The sequence below is a fragment of the Tachysurus vachellii genome, chromosome 14 (assembly GCF_030014155.1).
Source record: "Tachysurus vachellii isolate PV-2020 chromosome 14, HZAU_Pvac_v1, whole genome shotgun sequence".
Classification (NCBI taxonomy): Eukaryota; Metazoa; Chordata; class Actinopteri; order Siluriformes; family Bagridae; genus Tachysurus; species Tachysurus vachellii.
Genome location: NC_083473.1, coordinates 16,106,099 through 16,122,675, shown reverse-complemented (window position 1 = coordinate 16,122,675; position 16,577 = coordinate 16,106,099). Strand labels below are relative to the sequence as shown.

At 38.1% G+C, this 16,577-nt stretch overlaps 1 protein-coding gene across 3 annotated transcripts in view; it reads right to left on the bottom strand.

Moving 5' to 3' along the window:
* cadps2 (Ca++-dependent secretion activator 2) overlaps positions 1 to 16,577 on the bottom strand; it is a 112,839-nt gene that overhangs the window by 70,864 nt on the left and 25,398 nt on the right. For all 3 annotated transcript variants that reach the window (XM_060887565.1, XM_060887563.1, XM_060887564.1), the window contains exon 3: positions 2,190 to 2,522. In XM_060887565.1, the coding sequence (XP_060743548.1) occupies positions 2,190 to 2,522 (333 nt within the window). The remainder of the gene's footprint in view (positions 1 to 2,189; positions 2,523 to 16,577) is intronic.

Sequence of the window (16,577 nt, the reverse complement as noted above, 5' to 3'; positions counted from 1 at the left end):
CATATTTGATACCTGATGCCTCCAAGTCCTTAAATTACTCCTTTGTTGTCATCTGTCATGTTGTCATGTTGTTAAAAAAAATGTAATATTCTTATAGAACTGTACAGATGCCTGCAACACCTTCGGTAGTTTGGAAATTGCTCATGAAGAGCAACAGGATATATTTTCCTTGAGGTCTTGGCTAAGTTGCTTGGGTTTGATACCATGTGAAAACTGCCAACTGCCAATCAGTGCCTCATTAAAATCATTACATACATATCTGGAATTTCCATGAATATTATGGAGACTTGGTGTATGTAAAACTTTGGCCCACAGGAATTCTGTTATAGTGAGGAAAAGCTAAAATAACTCTCTTTCTGATCGGATGTTTTAAAAAGACTTCATTAGCTGAATAACGTACATGTCTTAATGAAAGGTATGGGAACGTGAAGTCGGTGGAGATGTGACAAACTGAGCCTGGTTGTGTCTAGCCTAGGTTTATGTAAACATTCAGCCTCAACTGTACAAAAAACTTTCTGATTAAAAGTATATGCTGGTAAAAACGTCTTGTAAGGTCTTTGACTCATTCACACGTTATCCTAGAAAACGTACTCTGTCTGAGCCACTGTAACTAAATGGCAAAATTTTCTTAGAGTTTCTGGCTGTCCTTAATGTGTAGCCCACACTGTACTAATTTCCCAATGTACTAATTGTGCTAGCATTAACTGTAGTAGAACCCCAAGACCGCCCATTAAATCTCTTTCCCTACTGCTTTACTTTGGGAGGGCTTGTGGCAGATAACATCCATGAAGCAGCTGATCATTTCCCTGACCTTTATGGAACATCTTCAAAGAGTTGAGTGTGTTACAACCTGACCTAAGGTAATTACGGTAAAGGGCAGAAGACTCAAAGGCATTCTAATACATATAACAACGTAGAGGAAAATCGTGAGAAGCAATGAGATTTTTTGGATAACTCTTTCTTAAGTGTGCTTTTGGGTGGAAAACCAGAACATTTATTTTCTATGAAAAGGAAATAAAGCTATAAACTTGACCATGCAGAGGAGGAAAGTAAAATGCTTTACATGGGGGATTGGACCAAGATCGCCTACAATCCTGTTAGACATAACAGGAGCAAACCCAGATAGAGTGTCTAGTAGTTTAACAATGCAGTCCTGTGTGTGTTTGTGGTGGTGGTGGGGGACGGAGGTTGATATAAAACAATATAATGGACCTGTATGTAACCTAAAAATACCATTTATTGCAAACATTATTGCTTTTAGATACAAAGTTTTGCGTATTTTCATAAGAGAATAGATTTTGTATTACTGAGAGGATCTAAAAGCTGTAGGAAGACAAGTAACAAGGAAAACTTAAACAAGGACAATTATCTTAAAGAGAATTAAGGCACCAAATGTCCTGTTACTACAAAATCAATTTCTACACTAGATTTGTAAAGTTTGTCACGACAAACTTTGATGTTGGCTTTGACAAAACAAGTATTCGCAAAGGCCGGTGTTTTTTGAAGGCGAGTGGACATAAGGATCAGTGTTACGTTTGGAGGCAAGAGGACAGAAAGCTAGGGTGCCAAAATATTTGGAGGCAAATAGTTTGGTGTAGTTAGTTCGAAAGCTTGCCAAGTTATAAACCTCCAAAGTTTATAATGGGAGTCTATGGGGAAAAAAGGCCACTTTGAGAACCGGTACCAGAATTCCGGTACTCGGATCGCTTAGAAAAGTCATAGCAACAAACTTCAGACCAAAGTCTACAACATATCCGAATTGGGTGCATGTGGCTCGAAAGCCCTAGGAGAAGTTACTATTTATAAATTTTTGTCGAAGCTTAAATAGGAAAACAGAATGTTGGCTTCTACAAAGCCAACATAATTAGTAGACATTTCTTCATTAGTGCAAACTTTTGTACTCAAATGTATAGAACATAGGACGGAAGATGGAGGAAATCTTGTTGCTGATGTTTATAAGTGCCCTAACGTCTGAGAGTGAATGATGTTGTTGTGCTGTTGTTGCTGAAAGGAAGCAACAACTCACAATGACACTGTTAGTCGAGTAAAATATTCAAAATAAAAGGAAACACTTTTGGACTCAGCCACAAAAATAAGATAATACAAAAAAAAATACATTAAATCTAAAACGATTGTATACAGTACCAATGCAAAGTATTTTTTTTTTTGTCAGTGGCAAAAAAACCCACCTGGCAAGCATTATAGAGCAGTTGGTGCTCAAATTTCTTGATGCCCAGGATCTGCTGGAACATCTCGTAAAGCTGTTCCTTACTGAGGATGAGCTCAGACACAGCGCTGAAGGGCATGCGTCCTTGCGCCCGCCGCTGGTCTTCCTCTCCCTTAAAAATGGCGTCGTACTTGGTGATCCAGGAGCTCAGCACGGTCTCTTTGCTTAGGCCGTCGATCTCGGGCAGGCTGCGTACACGGCGTTCAATGTTCTTCTTGAACACCTCACGGAAATCGCTGGCTGAACAGCCACCACTCTGCACCATCCGCGTCACCCGCTCGCTCTTCAGAAAACCCTGGATGGAAGAAATAAAGGGGTTCGTTTTATTTATGTGTAAAAACATTAATATCTCTAACGTCATGGTTGACGTGTACTATATGTAATCTCATCTCTAAAATCTTAGACCAAAACATTTTTTTTTTCTTTAACTATAAAAGACTGAAGTAAGAAAGGGACTGCATTAGTCAAAAGGAAATGTGCCACTATCCCTGATGTGTTATAATTTCAGATTAACTGTATTGGTATTTATTGTTTCTTTCATTATTAGTGCCATTTTTGATCTACAAAACATAATGAATCATCAGAGGATCAGCAGATGGGGATGATTCTCATCTTCTTCCAGCAGGTAATGGGGTGGAACAAAGTCGATTTAACTGCTTTGCCAAGAAAATGACAGAAATATGTTCATACTAAACCCATAAGGACTTGTGTGCAGCATGAAGAAAGGTAGCAGCTCGCACCAGGAGCAAATGCATTCGGGCTCCATTAACGTGAATTATTTACAATCTGTCTGAATGTGAACCGTATTTTAACATTTAAGTCAAATGCTAAAGTAATAACCATGTAAATTAAGTTGGAAAGTGAACATAACTGAAACATAAACATGTTCTATAGCAGAATCATTGTCAGTGTATGATGTGGCCCAGACAGCAGTAAGAGTTTGCCCAGAAACATATAGCTGAGAGCTACACAATCATTCCCCCAAGGTTTTATTTATTTATTTTTTTTAAAGATGCATTTTCTTTAGTGTCCAGCACATGCGGTGTGAAAGCGGGATCATAATTATTTATCCTGCAGGGAGAATTAATCACTTCGTCTCTCCCTGTTGAAGTGTCTCGGCTAATTAGAAACAAGCAGCAGTAATGACCAAGAACAAGATTTCACATTGCTCCTTTCTCATTATGTGTACATGCAAGGTCCTGCACCATTATCTCAATTCCATATATTCCCTCGCTATGCAACTTACCTACAACTACACTACTATACATGTTCTGTCATTTCTAAGCTTGGGACATGGTTAATATAATAAAAAATAACCTACTATTACTTATGTAGGGCCATATTCAGTTGGCACAATTAAGCAACAATTAGTAAAGCTTGAATACAGAAATCCTTATCTAGTATTCAGACTTTAGATGTAACTGCTGCCTGAGAGGCTTTTATGAGTTAAATACAAATATCCTCATTTTTCACTGTTTTGGTTTATATGTTGTGTGAACGTAAAAAATGTTCCGTGTTTTTCTTGCTGCAAATTCCCCTGCAAATTCCCCCAGCGCATGCATGACCCAGCTGATTTGCATGTGGTGACCATCACAACTCTGTATAAGGAGCATTCACACGGGTAATAGGAAAGCCGTCATGTGGATCAGGAACCACATCGAGGTACCGAACCTGGGACTCCCTGTAGAAGGTGATGTGAGTTCCGTTTGCACTGGAATTGTGCTATGATTCCCGGGAACGAGAACGCAACTTGTACCATGTGCATGAGATTTAGACATTATTAGTTTCCACAACACACGTGTACCATGAATGGCAGGGGATCACAGAAGAGATGAGGTGCCTTACAGCACCAAAATAATAAAAAAAACTAAAAAATGATGCGAAGCATTGTGTTCTCCATGCATGTTTGTGATGATGAGGATGAAAACAAATGCACTTGGGTTCGACAGAATCAAGCGAGTTAGACAAAAGACTGACCCCGAGAGGGGGGGGTGTAAACACCGAAAAAACCTAAAATTCATCTGAAATGGTAAATAAACTGTGAAACAAGACTTTCACGGAGGTAGAAGGTATTGTTTGACTTGCTACTGGCGATAAAATATATTATATGTGAGCATTGTGTGAGTGAGTGTATCATCGGTAGACTGATGATGGCCAGCTAGGGAGAATATGGCACACTGCACCTTGAGTCATACCAGATTTGTCACTTATCCATCTCTGGGTGCTGGCTCTAATAAAGCGATGCACAGCATGAAAAGAATACATAGAGAAAAATGAACAGATATGAACACCGTGTGAACCACTGCAGCATGTCCTCCTTTTTTACAGCGATCTTCTTTATTCGATGCCTGGTCTTAATATTTAGACTTATCTTTGCCTGTTATATTTTTTTCTATGTTTATTCCTAATATTTCTTGTGAACTACATAGGTATCTGAAACTGACAGTGTAATCTGTATATAAAAGAGTAGTTACACATCTCAGATTAAATGATTTAACCCTCCTTGAATTAAGTTTACATTAGTTAGTCTTCTTGAGCAGAGATTTACACACTAGAGAGCACAAGTGAGATATAGACCTTTTTTTCCAGATAACAGCGAAATATCCTGATGCCTGATATGAAAGATTGGATGTTTCTTTGCTGGATCTAGTTTCGAATCTGAAACCTGTTATTGATTGTTATTTTAAAATAACAGTGCTCCGCCGAGGCAGATGTAATACTTCACAATGCAGAAAAAAGGTCACGGTGTCAAAACTATCAGACAGACACAGAATCAGGGCATATTGCAGCTCTACAGGGACCCACTGACCCCCTGCAAACCCAGAGTTTGATTTCCTGCTCCGCCATCTGGGAGTCCAGGAGAGCAAACTGATGCTGCTCTCACCGTGTGAAAGGATGGCTTAGTCCCACTCTCTCTGATGACTGGGAGCACTGATAACGGTGGTCTTTACGTTTGCATTTGAGCATGCTCAGTTGCACAGGAGCAAGCGTTAGCTCTTACACACTCTCAGTCTGCGAGAATTTGTGCAATAACAAAGATCTATACAGTAGGTAAAACATACATAAACACAACATGCATAATTGTTGGAGCTGCGTCACTGAGATTACACTAAACTTGTAATAATTATAATAAAAATATATTAATAATATTTTTTAAATAAAAAATTTATTAGCCATTCCACCATTCCGCTTATTTGGTGGACGTCTTTACTTTATGGCACCGTTAAACTACATTAAACATTAAAATAAATAAGTTTACTGTAATAAACAGTGACGGTATTTCAGCCATCTTCAAACAGGCAAAAATCTCCATGTTCAGTTATTCAAGTCTTATTGATCAGCGTCTAATTATTATATATTCGTGTGCATCGGTTGTGAATAAGTTACATTAATGCTGTTACATGACTCCAGAAATACTTACAGCCTGCAAAGATGTGGAGCTAGAGAGCAAACCAGACAAGATCACTCTTGTACATGCATGTGACACAGTTCAGAAGAATAAATAGCATTTTTCCTGACTTGATGATCACAAGCATGGATAATTATATGCCTGGTTATTTTTAGTGATATGGCCATTGTGATTCAAAACGGCAGCACATTTTGCTAATAACACATAAGAAAAAAGTAGCAGGTCCTCGGGTTCAGCTTGCTGTGGTTATTACATGCATTTAAAAACATCTCTTATACTGTATACATGTATCTAATATAGATACGTTTTCTTTCCCTAACTACAAGGCTATTTCAGATTAGATACCTTATTCATTCAGCACCCGATGATGTTGTCCGAAACAATTACATTTTTTTCAGTTCAATTTTATTTGTATATCGCTTTTAAGAATTTTCATTGAAAGCAGCTTTACAGAACAAAGGAAATATAGTACAAATATTAATATTATACAAAGTTCAAGATTAATATTAGATATATTTATATGTGTTTGTATTTATCCCTAATGAACAAGACTGAGGTGAATGAGGCGAATTTTGATATCCCAGCACTGCTAAACTGCCTCAATTTGGCGTTTAAACCTCTGACCTGCATTGTTGCTGCTTTGACTTCAGCTCCTTATAGAACAATGTATAAAAAGAAACTAATTTCTTTGTGCAGTACATGTGTACAATAAAGTCTGTTTTTTTCACCACCTTCATATTCATCGCACTTTGAAGCATCTCTGTAAGAGCCTCAACAGTGCATCATTCTTTGGTTTATACCTGACATACAGATTTGGATTTCATCCATGATGTATGGGGAACAGAACAAACAACAAAAAAAAAATAAATCTTCTGGGAGAATGCTCGAGGAGATCGCTTTAAAAAAGTCATACCGCTGCTTCCGAGGATTTTCCATGACTGCACAACTTTCACTAAGAAGCACAAAGCAGGTAAATGTACAAGGAAAAAAGGTAAGGAACTTCATGATTGTTGGTTCCTTGCTTCAGCATAATATGTATACTGTACCAAAGCTTCAGGTAGGTAATTCAACTATATTAGTAGTAATACTCTTATTTTATAGCATATAGCAGTCACTATAATAAGCACCATAGCTTGGCATTTAATGTCTTCAATTTGTGCCAGCACAAATGTCAGGCCTTATCACTAATGAATTGGCCACCATGTGATTTCCTCTCACCCTGCTGTTTGGCTTAATTGGTGGATTAAATTCTTACTCAATTATTTACAAGCAACAGTGTGCATAGCAGCTTGTACTCCTCGGTTAAGAGTTTAATAAGATAGAGGGCTGCTCAGAGCATTAGATTGTGCACTGAAAGCTAATATTAAACAAATTAACTCTAGAGAGCAGAGTTAAAAACCAGTTGGCGGTCGTGACTGGAAAAAGACAAAGTTTCCGGCAGACAATGTCAGGAAGAAAACAGACTCTTATACAGAACAGTGTGTATTAATGAAGCAGGTCATCAGTTACTGTTTACCACTTCTTTTGAGATAAGGTAAATAAAGAAAATGGGAAGGTTAACACAGTTAATATTAATAATTAATTCATTTAAATTCAAAAATCCTTTAAATAGTACAATTGTGTCGATAATATCATGTCTTCACTGTTGCTTTGGCTGCTTTGATGGACTATGACGGCAGAAGACCTCATCTGTTTCCATTCCTGTCACCAAGAACAGGATTCTGAGGTGACATTCGACACAGGATCACCAAAACGTAATTAAAAAAGGCCAGACAATGTTGTTTCCAATCCTTAACCATCTTTAGACTTCAAATCTTCCAGTAAACTTGTGCTCACTGTAGCCTCATGTTCTTGTCTGACGGGAATGAAACCTGATGTGCTCTTCTGATGTTGTGGTTGTTTTGAGATAGTTTTCTGCTCACCATGATTGTAAAGACTGGATATAAAGTTTGTCAGCTCTAACCAGTCTAGTCCTTCTCTGACCTGATTCATAAAGAGGGATATGGTAGCCTAGTGCTGGACTACCAAAAGGAAGGTTGTGAGTTCGATTCCCACTTCCACCAGGCTGACACTGAGCAAGGCTTTTAACCCTCAACTGCTCAGATGAATAAAATGAGATAAAAAAAAAGTATAGATATGTATATACATAATCTATTGGCTTCTCCAGAATAATACAGGCCTATACTCCAATACAGAAGTACACAGATATTTTTGAATCCCTCTTTCATCTCTGCTGACAGATCGAATCATAGCTCCCCAAGTCTCAGATCAAATATGCAATAAAAAGTTTGAACAGCTCAAATTCACTTTAAGCACAAGGGCTGTAAAAAAAACACTACAGCATGGTAACTTAATCTTGATCTTATATTCCACTTTCCTAACCATCAATTGAGCCATTTCATCTCAATTTTATCAATCCTGCAGAAGGAAATTTGAGACTGATTTTATTTTTTAAAAATAAAAAATCAGCGCTCTTGTTTTTGACCCTACGTTGACTATCTGACACAGCAAAATAAATCTGATTCTGTTCACCTCAGTCTGGACTAAAAGAAACAAATGTTTTTTCACTTTAAGCACTGTGGCAAACCTCTCATCTGCTCAGGCTTTCACACACTGACAAATTGAACAGCAGAATCTATTCAGAAAAATCACTCAATACAAGTGGAACTAATGATAAACCACGAGGTCGGAGCTCTGCAGAAAAAAATAACTGTTAAAGCTAGGGTACATTGAATAGAAATGCGCAGACCCATGACAGCAGTTTCGGATATGTTGAAAATAAAAGAAGTTTTCAGAGGCGAAGCTTGGTCCATTTTCCACACTGTCCAATCTGCAAGGCTGTTTTTATTCACTATGTTCATGGTCAACACCTATGAAGGGTAAATCAGACTGCAATGTACAAGACCAAGAAAAAGAAAAGGACTGATTGTAATGGATGTGTCAAACCAAAGCCATCGAACACACATTAATCCAAATGGGAATCTCCAGGCAGTAAATATAAATATACCCCTCTGACAGAGAAGACGACTGATGAAGGGCAGAAGGAATGAAGCAAACGGTTACTGAGAACGGACTACGGTGGCACAGGGAGTCTCACGAACCAAACTACAGTAGATAGTCTGGTATTTTCGGTTAATAAGCTTGTCCACTAACCACCTGCTTTCACCAATAGTTGCCATTTGGAAGACGAGATTTTTTTAAACAATCCATTAGCTGAGAACCATTCACTTTGTCAGTGTTCAAACACATGTTATCGTGTTAAAACAAATGGACACAAAAGCATATAGATGGAAGTGTGGCAAGCTAAGGAGAATGTAAATGTACAGAAAATTTCATTTGATTCAATTTTATTTGTATAGTCCTTTTTATAATGGACATGGAAGCTGTAACGTGTTGAAAGATGATCCATGTGCAGGTAGAAGATTTTAATTATCACAAAAACACAAAGTAATCCAGGGAAGGGCAATGACAAAGCAGGACGAGAATCACGAGCGCAAAAAACAGCCTTTAAAGACAACAACCGACAAATGACATGGCAAACACTTAGGGTTAAATACATACAAGGAACCAATAACAAATGAGAACAGGAACACATAACTAACAACAATCAGTCACAACATGACACATACACTAGGCCAGAGAACATGAGGGCAAGGGATGCAAGACACAAACGATATGAAATGGGTTACAAAATAAAAAAAAAGACATGAAAACTAGAACAAAAGCCGAAACCAACGTGACAATTACCCACTCTAAGGGCGGATCCTGACGCCTTTTAAGAATCCTCCACCCAAAACAAGCGGGACTGAAGCTGGATCCTCATGCAACGGTGGGCCTGGGCCATGCAATAGCGGTAGTCTTGGATGAAGGAGCAGTGGTGGACCTGGACCATGTGGCAAATGGGCAATGGTAGAACTGGGATGTGGAACCATGGTGGGCCTTGGATTGGGGAAACCGGCAGCACGTACTGACAAGTGGGGCACCCTCCATCCTCCAGACTGGACAACACTTTCTTTCACCTATGAGAAACCTTGACAACTTCGTACACCACACTCATGATGACTGGAGGCCCTGATATGGCGTCCGAGGTTACTGAACACTCTGGGATAACCCCATTAAAGGCTGGAGACTCTGGAACAATGTAAATGACTGCTGCAGGTTCTGCCTCTGCAATCATCTTGGCTGAAAGCTCTGGTTTTATTTTACAAAATAAAAGACATAAAACCAGAACATGAAACAAAATCCAAAACCAATGTGACAGAAGCTTTATGGGAATATATAAAATCAGGACATGAACTGAAATTTAAATGCATCACTAATTAACAAGCCAGAGGCAACAGCGCCAAGAAAAAGCTTCCGGAGACGAATTATGTAGAAATCTTAAAAAGAACCAGAATCAAAAGGGAACACATCCCCATCTTCACTTCTATAACTGTGCATTGTCTGTCCAAAAAGTACAATTGCCTGAGCAGGTGATTCATTCTAGTTACAATATGAAGTCTATCTTGTTGAGACTTGAGTGAAAAACTGTTCATGGCAATTGCAGTCCAAAGCAATCTCCATAATTTCTAAGTGGTCCCATCCACAGCAATGTATCTCCAGACGGTCCATGTGTTGCCATCCACAGCATCAGCAAGCAATCTTCAAGTGCCTATCATGTGCTCTGTAGCCTTCGTGTAGAAAAAAGACATGCACAGACCAAGGTACTGACTACATTTCCAGTACCAGTACTAATTAACTTAGTACTATCAATTATATAGTTAATTATCAGAATAAATTATTTTTGCCATGTTGTTTTAAGGCCTGTACAGCTGTAAATAATGTGGCTTGAGAAACAGCATTTTCTATTGTTTCCTTTGGTAACCCCTTTGGTAATTGTCTATGTGGGGTATTAATATGAGGTTGTATTCATGTAAAATCTACAAAATCATCCATCAAAATTTCAGATCAGTGGCTTCTTCCGATGGGCTGTAGATCTTAGCTACTGTTATATTCACCACATAAAGACAACAAGGTTTGCATATGGAGACGTTCGTTTTGACTCCACACATCACTGCCCGATTTTTCTCAAGACCAAGGCATAAATCAATGCACTTTGAAATGGCAGGTGCAAAAGTTACAGATCATTATTTGACCTGTGTGAGTAAGGTAATATGTATAAATATTGCATAAGCTGCTAAAATGCCATTAAACACAATAAAAACCATAATAAATAATGCATATTCTGAAAAGGTTAGGAAATTTTTAGAAAGAAGATGACCATACTACAGATCGTACTTAAAAAGATTCATTAGTTATTCATTTATATATCGATCTAAACATCAGCCCTGGCATTTTACAGTAATAAAGGTGACAAAAAAAACCCAACTCAGAAATACCAATATTTTAGTCAACAGTGAAAGCAATATCTTTACCAATATCTTTACTAGTTGCCTGTAATTTCTCTCACACTGTACTGTGCCTCAACTCTGCCAGCCTAAAGTCATTTTTATAAATGTCACTAAAATAATGCAAGCTCAACCTGCAGGAGCTGTCGGTCAACCCAATGTGGATTTGATTGGCTAGTTTTTCCCCCCACACACAGTAATTCAGTGCTGGGGGCTAATTTGACTGAGACAATGCATTATAATTTAAAAAGCCACAAGCAGAAGCAAGAGGTAATTTACTTTTTCCTCCATAAAAAAGTAATTTTCTTTTCAAGAGGTGACGTTTGGCTTTGAATTGTTTGGCATCTTTTCATTTCCAAATGGCATTTGGGTAATTAAAGTGTTTTTCCCTACATGTTGATTTTTTTTGTAATTGTGATAAAGGCTGTGAAAAAAATTCCCTAAAGCCCAGGAAGCTTTTGTCGGTATAACCACGGAGGAACAATCCACAAGAAGTCTTGCTGTACTGTATGCCATGACAATGCACGTTATGAAGGCACAAACTGTGATAACAGACTGTGACATATTGGCATGTTAAATACTTGCAAAAGGCTGAAAATGGCAGCTCCTTCATCTACACACAATGCCTCTGTAATCAGTGATGTCTATTTGACAGATCTTACAATATTATTATTCAAAAAGATTCTGAAACACATCATTGCTGTGCTTTTTATGCACATCTACAATTTCACAGACAGTTCACACAAGCCAAGTGTACACCCAAGATCACACAAATCATGTCTCAGAGCATGAGATACAAGATATAAATGTATAAGATAAGTATATATACAGTATGATACACAAGCATAAATGCACTTCACAATATCACCAAGCTACCGTAATCTTTTCAAATATATTTAACGATCACACATGATTGAAAGCACTCCCTATGGTAATCGTATGCATATCAAAAGATATGCATGGTTGCCATTCACCAGAAACAAGCTGCTTAATAAATGATTAGCTTTGCACATTTTTAGAAATTAAAATAATGAAGAACAGGCAAAATCAGAAATATTTCACAAAACACAACTGGTCATGTGGAACACAGGGCTTTGCATATTACAATTAGATTTCAATCCAACTAACAAGGCGCATATTTGATTTGAATTTTGAAGGCATTTGGCATCTTATCTGAATTCAATCCAATTAAAAGAAACAATTAGGTGCGAAGTGGCATTGCCTGCGTTCTGTTCTTACTTCTATTTCATTTCCTGAGTAGCTGGCTTTGTTTCACTGTTAGGCATCAGCACACTAAATTGCAGCAAGAATTTCTTCACAGTAAATAACCAAACCTCAAACTGTACTCTGGATTTTTGCAAGAGCCCATGAATCTTTGCTTATGTGTCTGAAACCAAATAAAACACCACTGCAGTAGGGGGATTTCTTCAAGGCTGAATACTGCGGCTTTCGTTCACAAACCGATGTCCTAATCGATGAATGCACCTACGGCAAGATGAGCTTCTACTTGACTAAAGCTGCTGAAGGTTATGACAAGGTTGCACGCTGTTCCATTTAAACTAGTACCGAGAACATCAACTGTCAGAATCCTGACCTTAAGCCAACAACCAATATTTTAAACCTCAGATACATGAATGGATCGCAATAAAACTCTTACTCCTAAAGGTTGTAGCCAAACTCAAGAGACCACACTTCCATTCTTAGCTCTTAAACCCAACAGGTTGCTTGGTAACCTGGCTTGTCCTCATAAGTGTTCTGATGTTATGTGTGTGTGTGTGTGTGTGAAAAAAGAGAGAGTGAGAGAGAGCAAGAGACAGGGTCGAGGGGGATTATTGCTAAAATGGTTGTGGCTGTGCATTAATTTCATATTAAGGAAAAACTTCCTACTGTTTGGACCTTACTGAGGATTTCCTTTTGAGCAAAATACTTCAGAACTCTCCTAAAGGGTAACAGCATGCAAATATGAAACACTAGTCTGTAAACAGACGAATGTGTAAGTCACTAGATAAAAAGAGGCAAACCCCATGAATATGTGAGCTGCAGGAAATTTACATCAGATGGACTATAATTTTCTTTAGTGTAGATAGTAAATCTCTGCTGCTAGATACTTATTCTTTCTTTCAGGGTTGATGATTTCACACCTACATGCATATTTTCAGCTCTGCCCAACACTGGCTAATTCATCTCAAGGCATAAATCTATGCTCTCTGAAACAGCAAGCACACAGCACATCTGTGTGCATAATTAAAATAATCTAATTTAGCAGAGACATTATTGTGTTAATGTGATTGTGTTTATTTTGTTATACACATAAGACATTTGGGTTTGAGAATAGATGAATATGGGATAATAGACCAGAATTTCAGCTTTCAATTTCTGATATTTACAACTACATGATCTGTAATATCTGCTCATCACTCGACAATACACACATTATGTTACATCGACAGAACAGACAGCCTTATTGTAAATAACATCTGTAACGTAAGGAAGTAAAAAATAACATTGAACATGTGGTTGCATATTCTTGCTTCCAATAACTGCATCAAGCTATTGACCCACTGACATGCGCAAAGATGCTTTTACCACAGCTTCTTTCGGTTGTTGTATGTCTTAGTATTTTTTGGGGGTTTATCTCTTCAGTCTGAATTGCTGCTCAATTGGATTAAGGTCTGGTGATTGACTTGGCCAGTCAAAAACCAACTACATTCCCTTGACGAAGTCCTTTGTTGTGTTGGCAATGTGTTTCGGATCACTGTCTTGCTGCATGATCCTCCCAATTACACTGGATGTATTGCTCTGTAAACTGGCAGACAGAATGTTTCTATAGACTTTTGAATTCATTCTGCTGCTAACATCATCACGAGTTACATCAGCATCATCATTAGTGAGCCTGTTCCAGAAGCAGCCATGCAAACCCAGACCATGACACTACCTCCACCATGCTTGAAGGATGAGCATGATTTCATGTTTCACAAGCAAATCCTTTCTTTCATCACACTTTGGACTTTCCATCACTTTGGCTGAGATTAGACTTTGTTCCAAAACATTTGAGGATTCTCTCTATATTTCTATTCTTCTTAAAACAATTGATTGTGATACCTGTCCTGTGGAGGTTGTTGGTTTTTTTTTCTTTTCTTTTACCACAGCTCTCAGAATGTTTCAGTTATCAGCTGTTGTTTTCCTTGTTTCCTTCCTATGTTACATAGGTCGGTTTCAGTTCAGATATAAAATCACATACACACAGTAAATATAATATATACACTGGAAGGACATGTCACTAATAAATGTACTTTCCAACAGCCAGCATGTATCTAGATATAATATTTGCAACACATAGTAGAAGGACCAAAAAACTTTTTAACTTTATATAAGTGCCACTGAGAGAGAGAGCGCGAGAGATAGAGAGAGCGAGAGAGAGAGAGAGAGAGAGAGAGAGAGAGAGAGAGAGAGAGAGAGAGAGAGAACAGAAAAGATATAACAAAGGAGACAGAGTGTGTCTTAAATCTGCATAGGCAGACTAGGGAATCGTCTTGTTATGCATCCCACACAAACCATTACAGTAGATGGATTTATATTTTATATATGTACAGTAATGTGCATGCATATGATATTAGTATACTTTTAAAAATAAAAAGATTAATAATTTATATTTAAGTATTACAACATACAAGGTGTGTAAACAGTAGAAAATCTAATCAATAAAATCTAAACTGCATTTATGACTCAATTCTCTTGTGTACACTTGCGCATAATAAGAGATTTTGTAGGCATATAGTCCAGAGCATGATTAAACAATTACACCAAAAAGGTGCTAAGGATCAACAATATAGTATGTAGATTGAAACACAATCAATACCTAAAACAGCAACAGCTGTGTAGGTGAAATAAAACTGGTGAGAAACAGCCATGCTCTGCTAATGTACTGAGGTTGCTGAAGACAAGTTTAATCTAAAAAATCTTACACCATGGCAAGGCTGAGCACAGCAACAACACCCAAGGTGCTCTTACAGCATCAGGAAGGTCTGTCAGTGAGCGGGATGTCTTTACAGATAAAAATCCACACCCAAAGGCAGGGATAGTTAAAAGACACAATTTATTGGCAAAAAAAAAAAAAAACACAAACTGGAAAACACTGGAGAAAAAAAACTAGGGGTAAGGGAAAGAACCCGAAACTCAAAAATTACAACGCCAATTACAAAACCGAAGACATCACAACGACAAGGATTCCATGTTGCCAAATTTAACGCAGCAAATATAAATAGGAAAGACAATTAGACACATACAGTAAGGGACAGGTGTGCCGAGGCAGAAAGGAATTAAGACTAGGGCGTAGCAGACACGTGAACACAAAACGTAAACAAAAACACAATTCACAAGATGCAACTGCAGGAACGCCCCCTAATGTTCCAACAGAAAAATGTCCAAGTGTGCTTCTGACAAGGTCTCTCACAGGCAGCCATGTTAAGTGTTTGCCGATGTGCTTTCCAAGCTCTTCTGTAGAAGCACAAAGACATGAGCAGAGCTGAGGATCGTAGGTGCAGGGATTGGTCAAGGAAACAGATGTAAGTCATCATGCTGACATTTCTTTCCAATTGGAATATATTCGGCAGCACCATTATCTCACAGGTGGTAGAAACCAATTTGGACCTTGGTACACCCATCTAAAAAGCCCTACCACCAACTTAAAAATAAGGGCAAACAACTCAACTATGCTCAAAAGCGTAGCTGTTATTATATAATCTGGCTCTGACGGAAGGCAATGTATTTACCGAAGGGATAGGGAGAAAGAGTGTCTACAGGCACCAGTGAAAAAATGGTAGCGATTCCTTATAAGATTTGGGCTACATTTCTGCAAATGGGACTTGGTTGAAATTAATGGTCTTCTCAATGCAAAGAAGTATAGGCAGATACTTATCATCATGCCATACCTTCAGGGAGCTGTGTGATGTGTCACAAATTTATTCTCCTGCATAACAACAACCCCAAGCATACAGCCAAAGTCATAAAGAACTATCTTCAGCAAAAAGAAGAATAAAAAGTCCTGGAAGAGCTGGTATGGCCCCCATGAAGCCCTTATCTCAACATCATCAAGTTGGTGATGTTGATGATGATGATGATGATGATGATGATGTCAGTGGGGTATTAAATGAAAAGACTGAAGCAACTGCCAATGTGGGTAGTTCTCCAAGATGTTTAGAACAACATACCTCATAGGAGAACCAATACTGTGTTAAAGGTCAAACAAAGTCAAACACAATAATATTGATTAGATAGTATTTTTCCTTCTGTTTACACAGTTTATGTGCTGTTAATCACTATGTGGTCTATATTTGACTAGTGTACAAGTAGAGTGGTTGGGTGAGTTTCTTGCTCTTTGCTGTTCATTGTGAAATAAATTTCCACTAATAAGCAGTTTTGGGGCTGGAGATGGATTACCTCTACACAACCGACCACACATTCTCTTCACTTAGGGAAGTTTTCCACATTTCTTTGCCATACACAAAATGATTAGCCATACTGCAAGCCTCGTGCTTGTGCAGCTGGTGTCTGA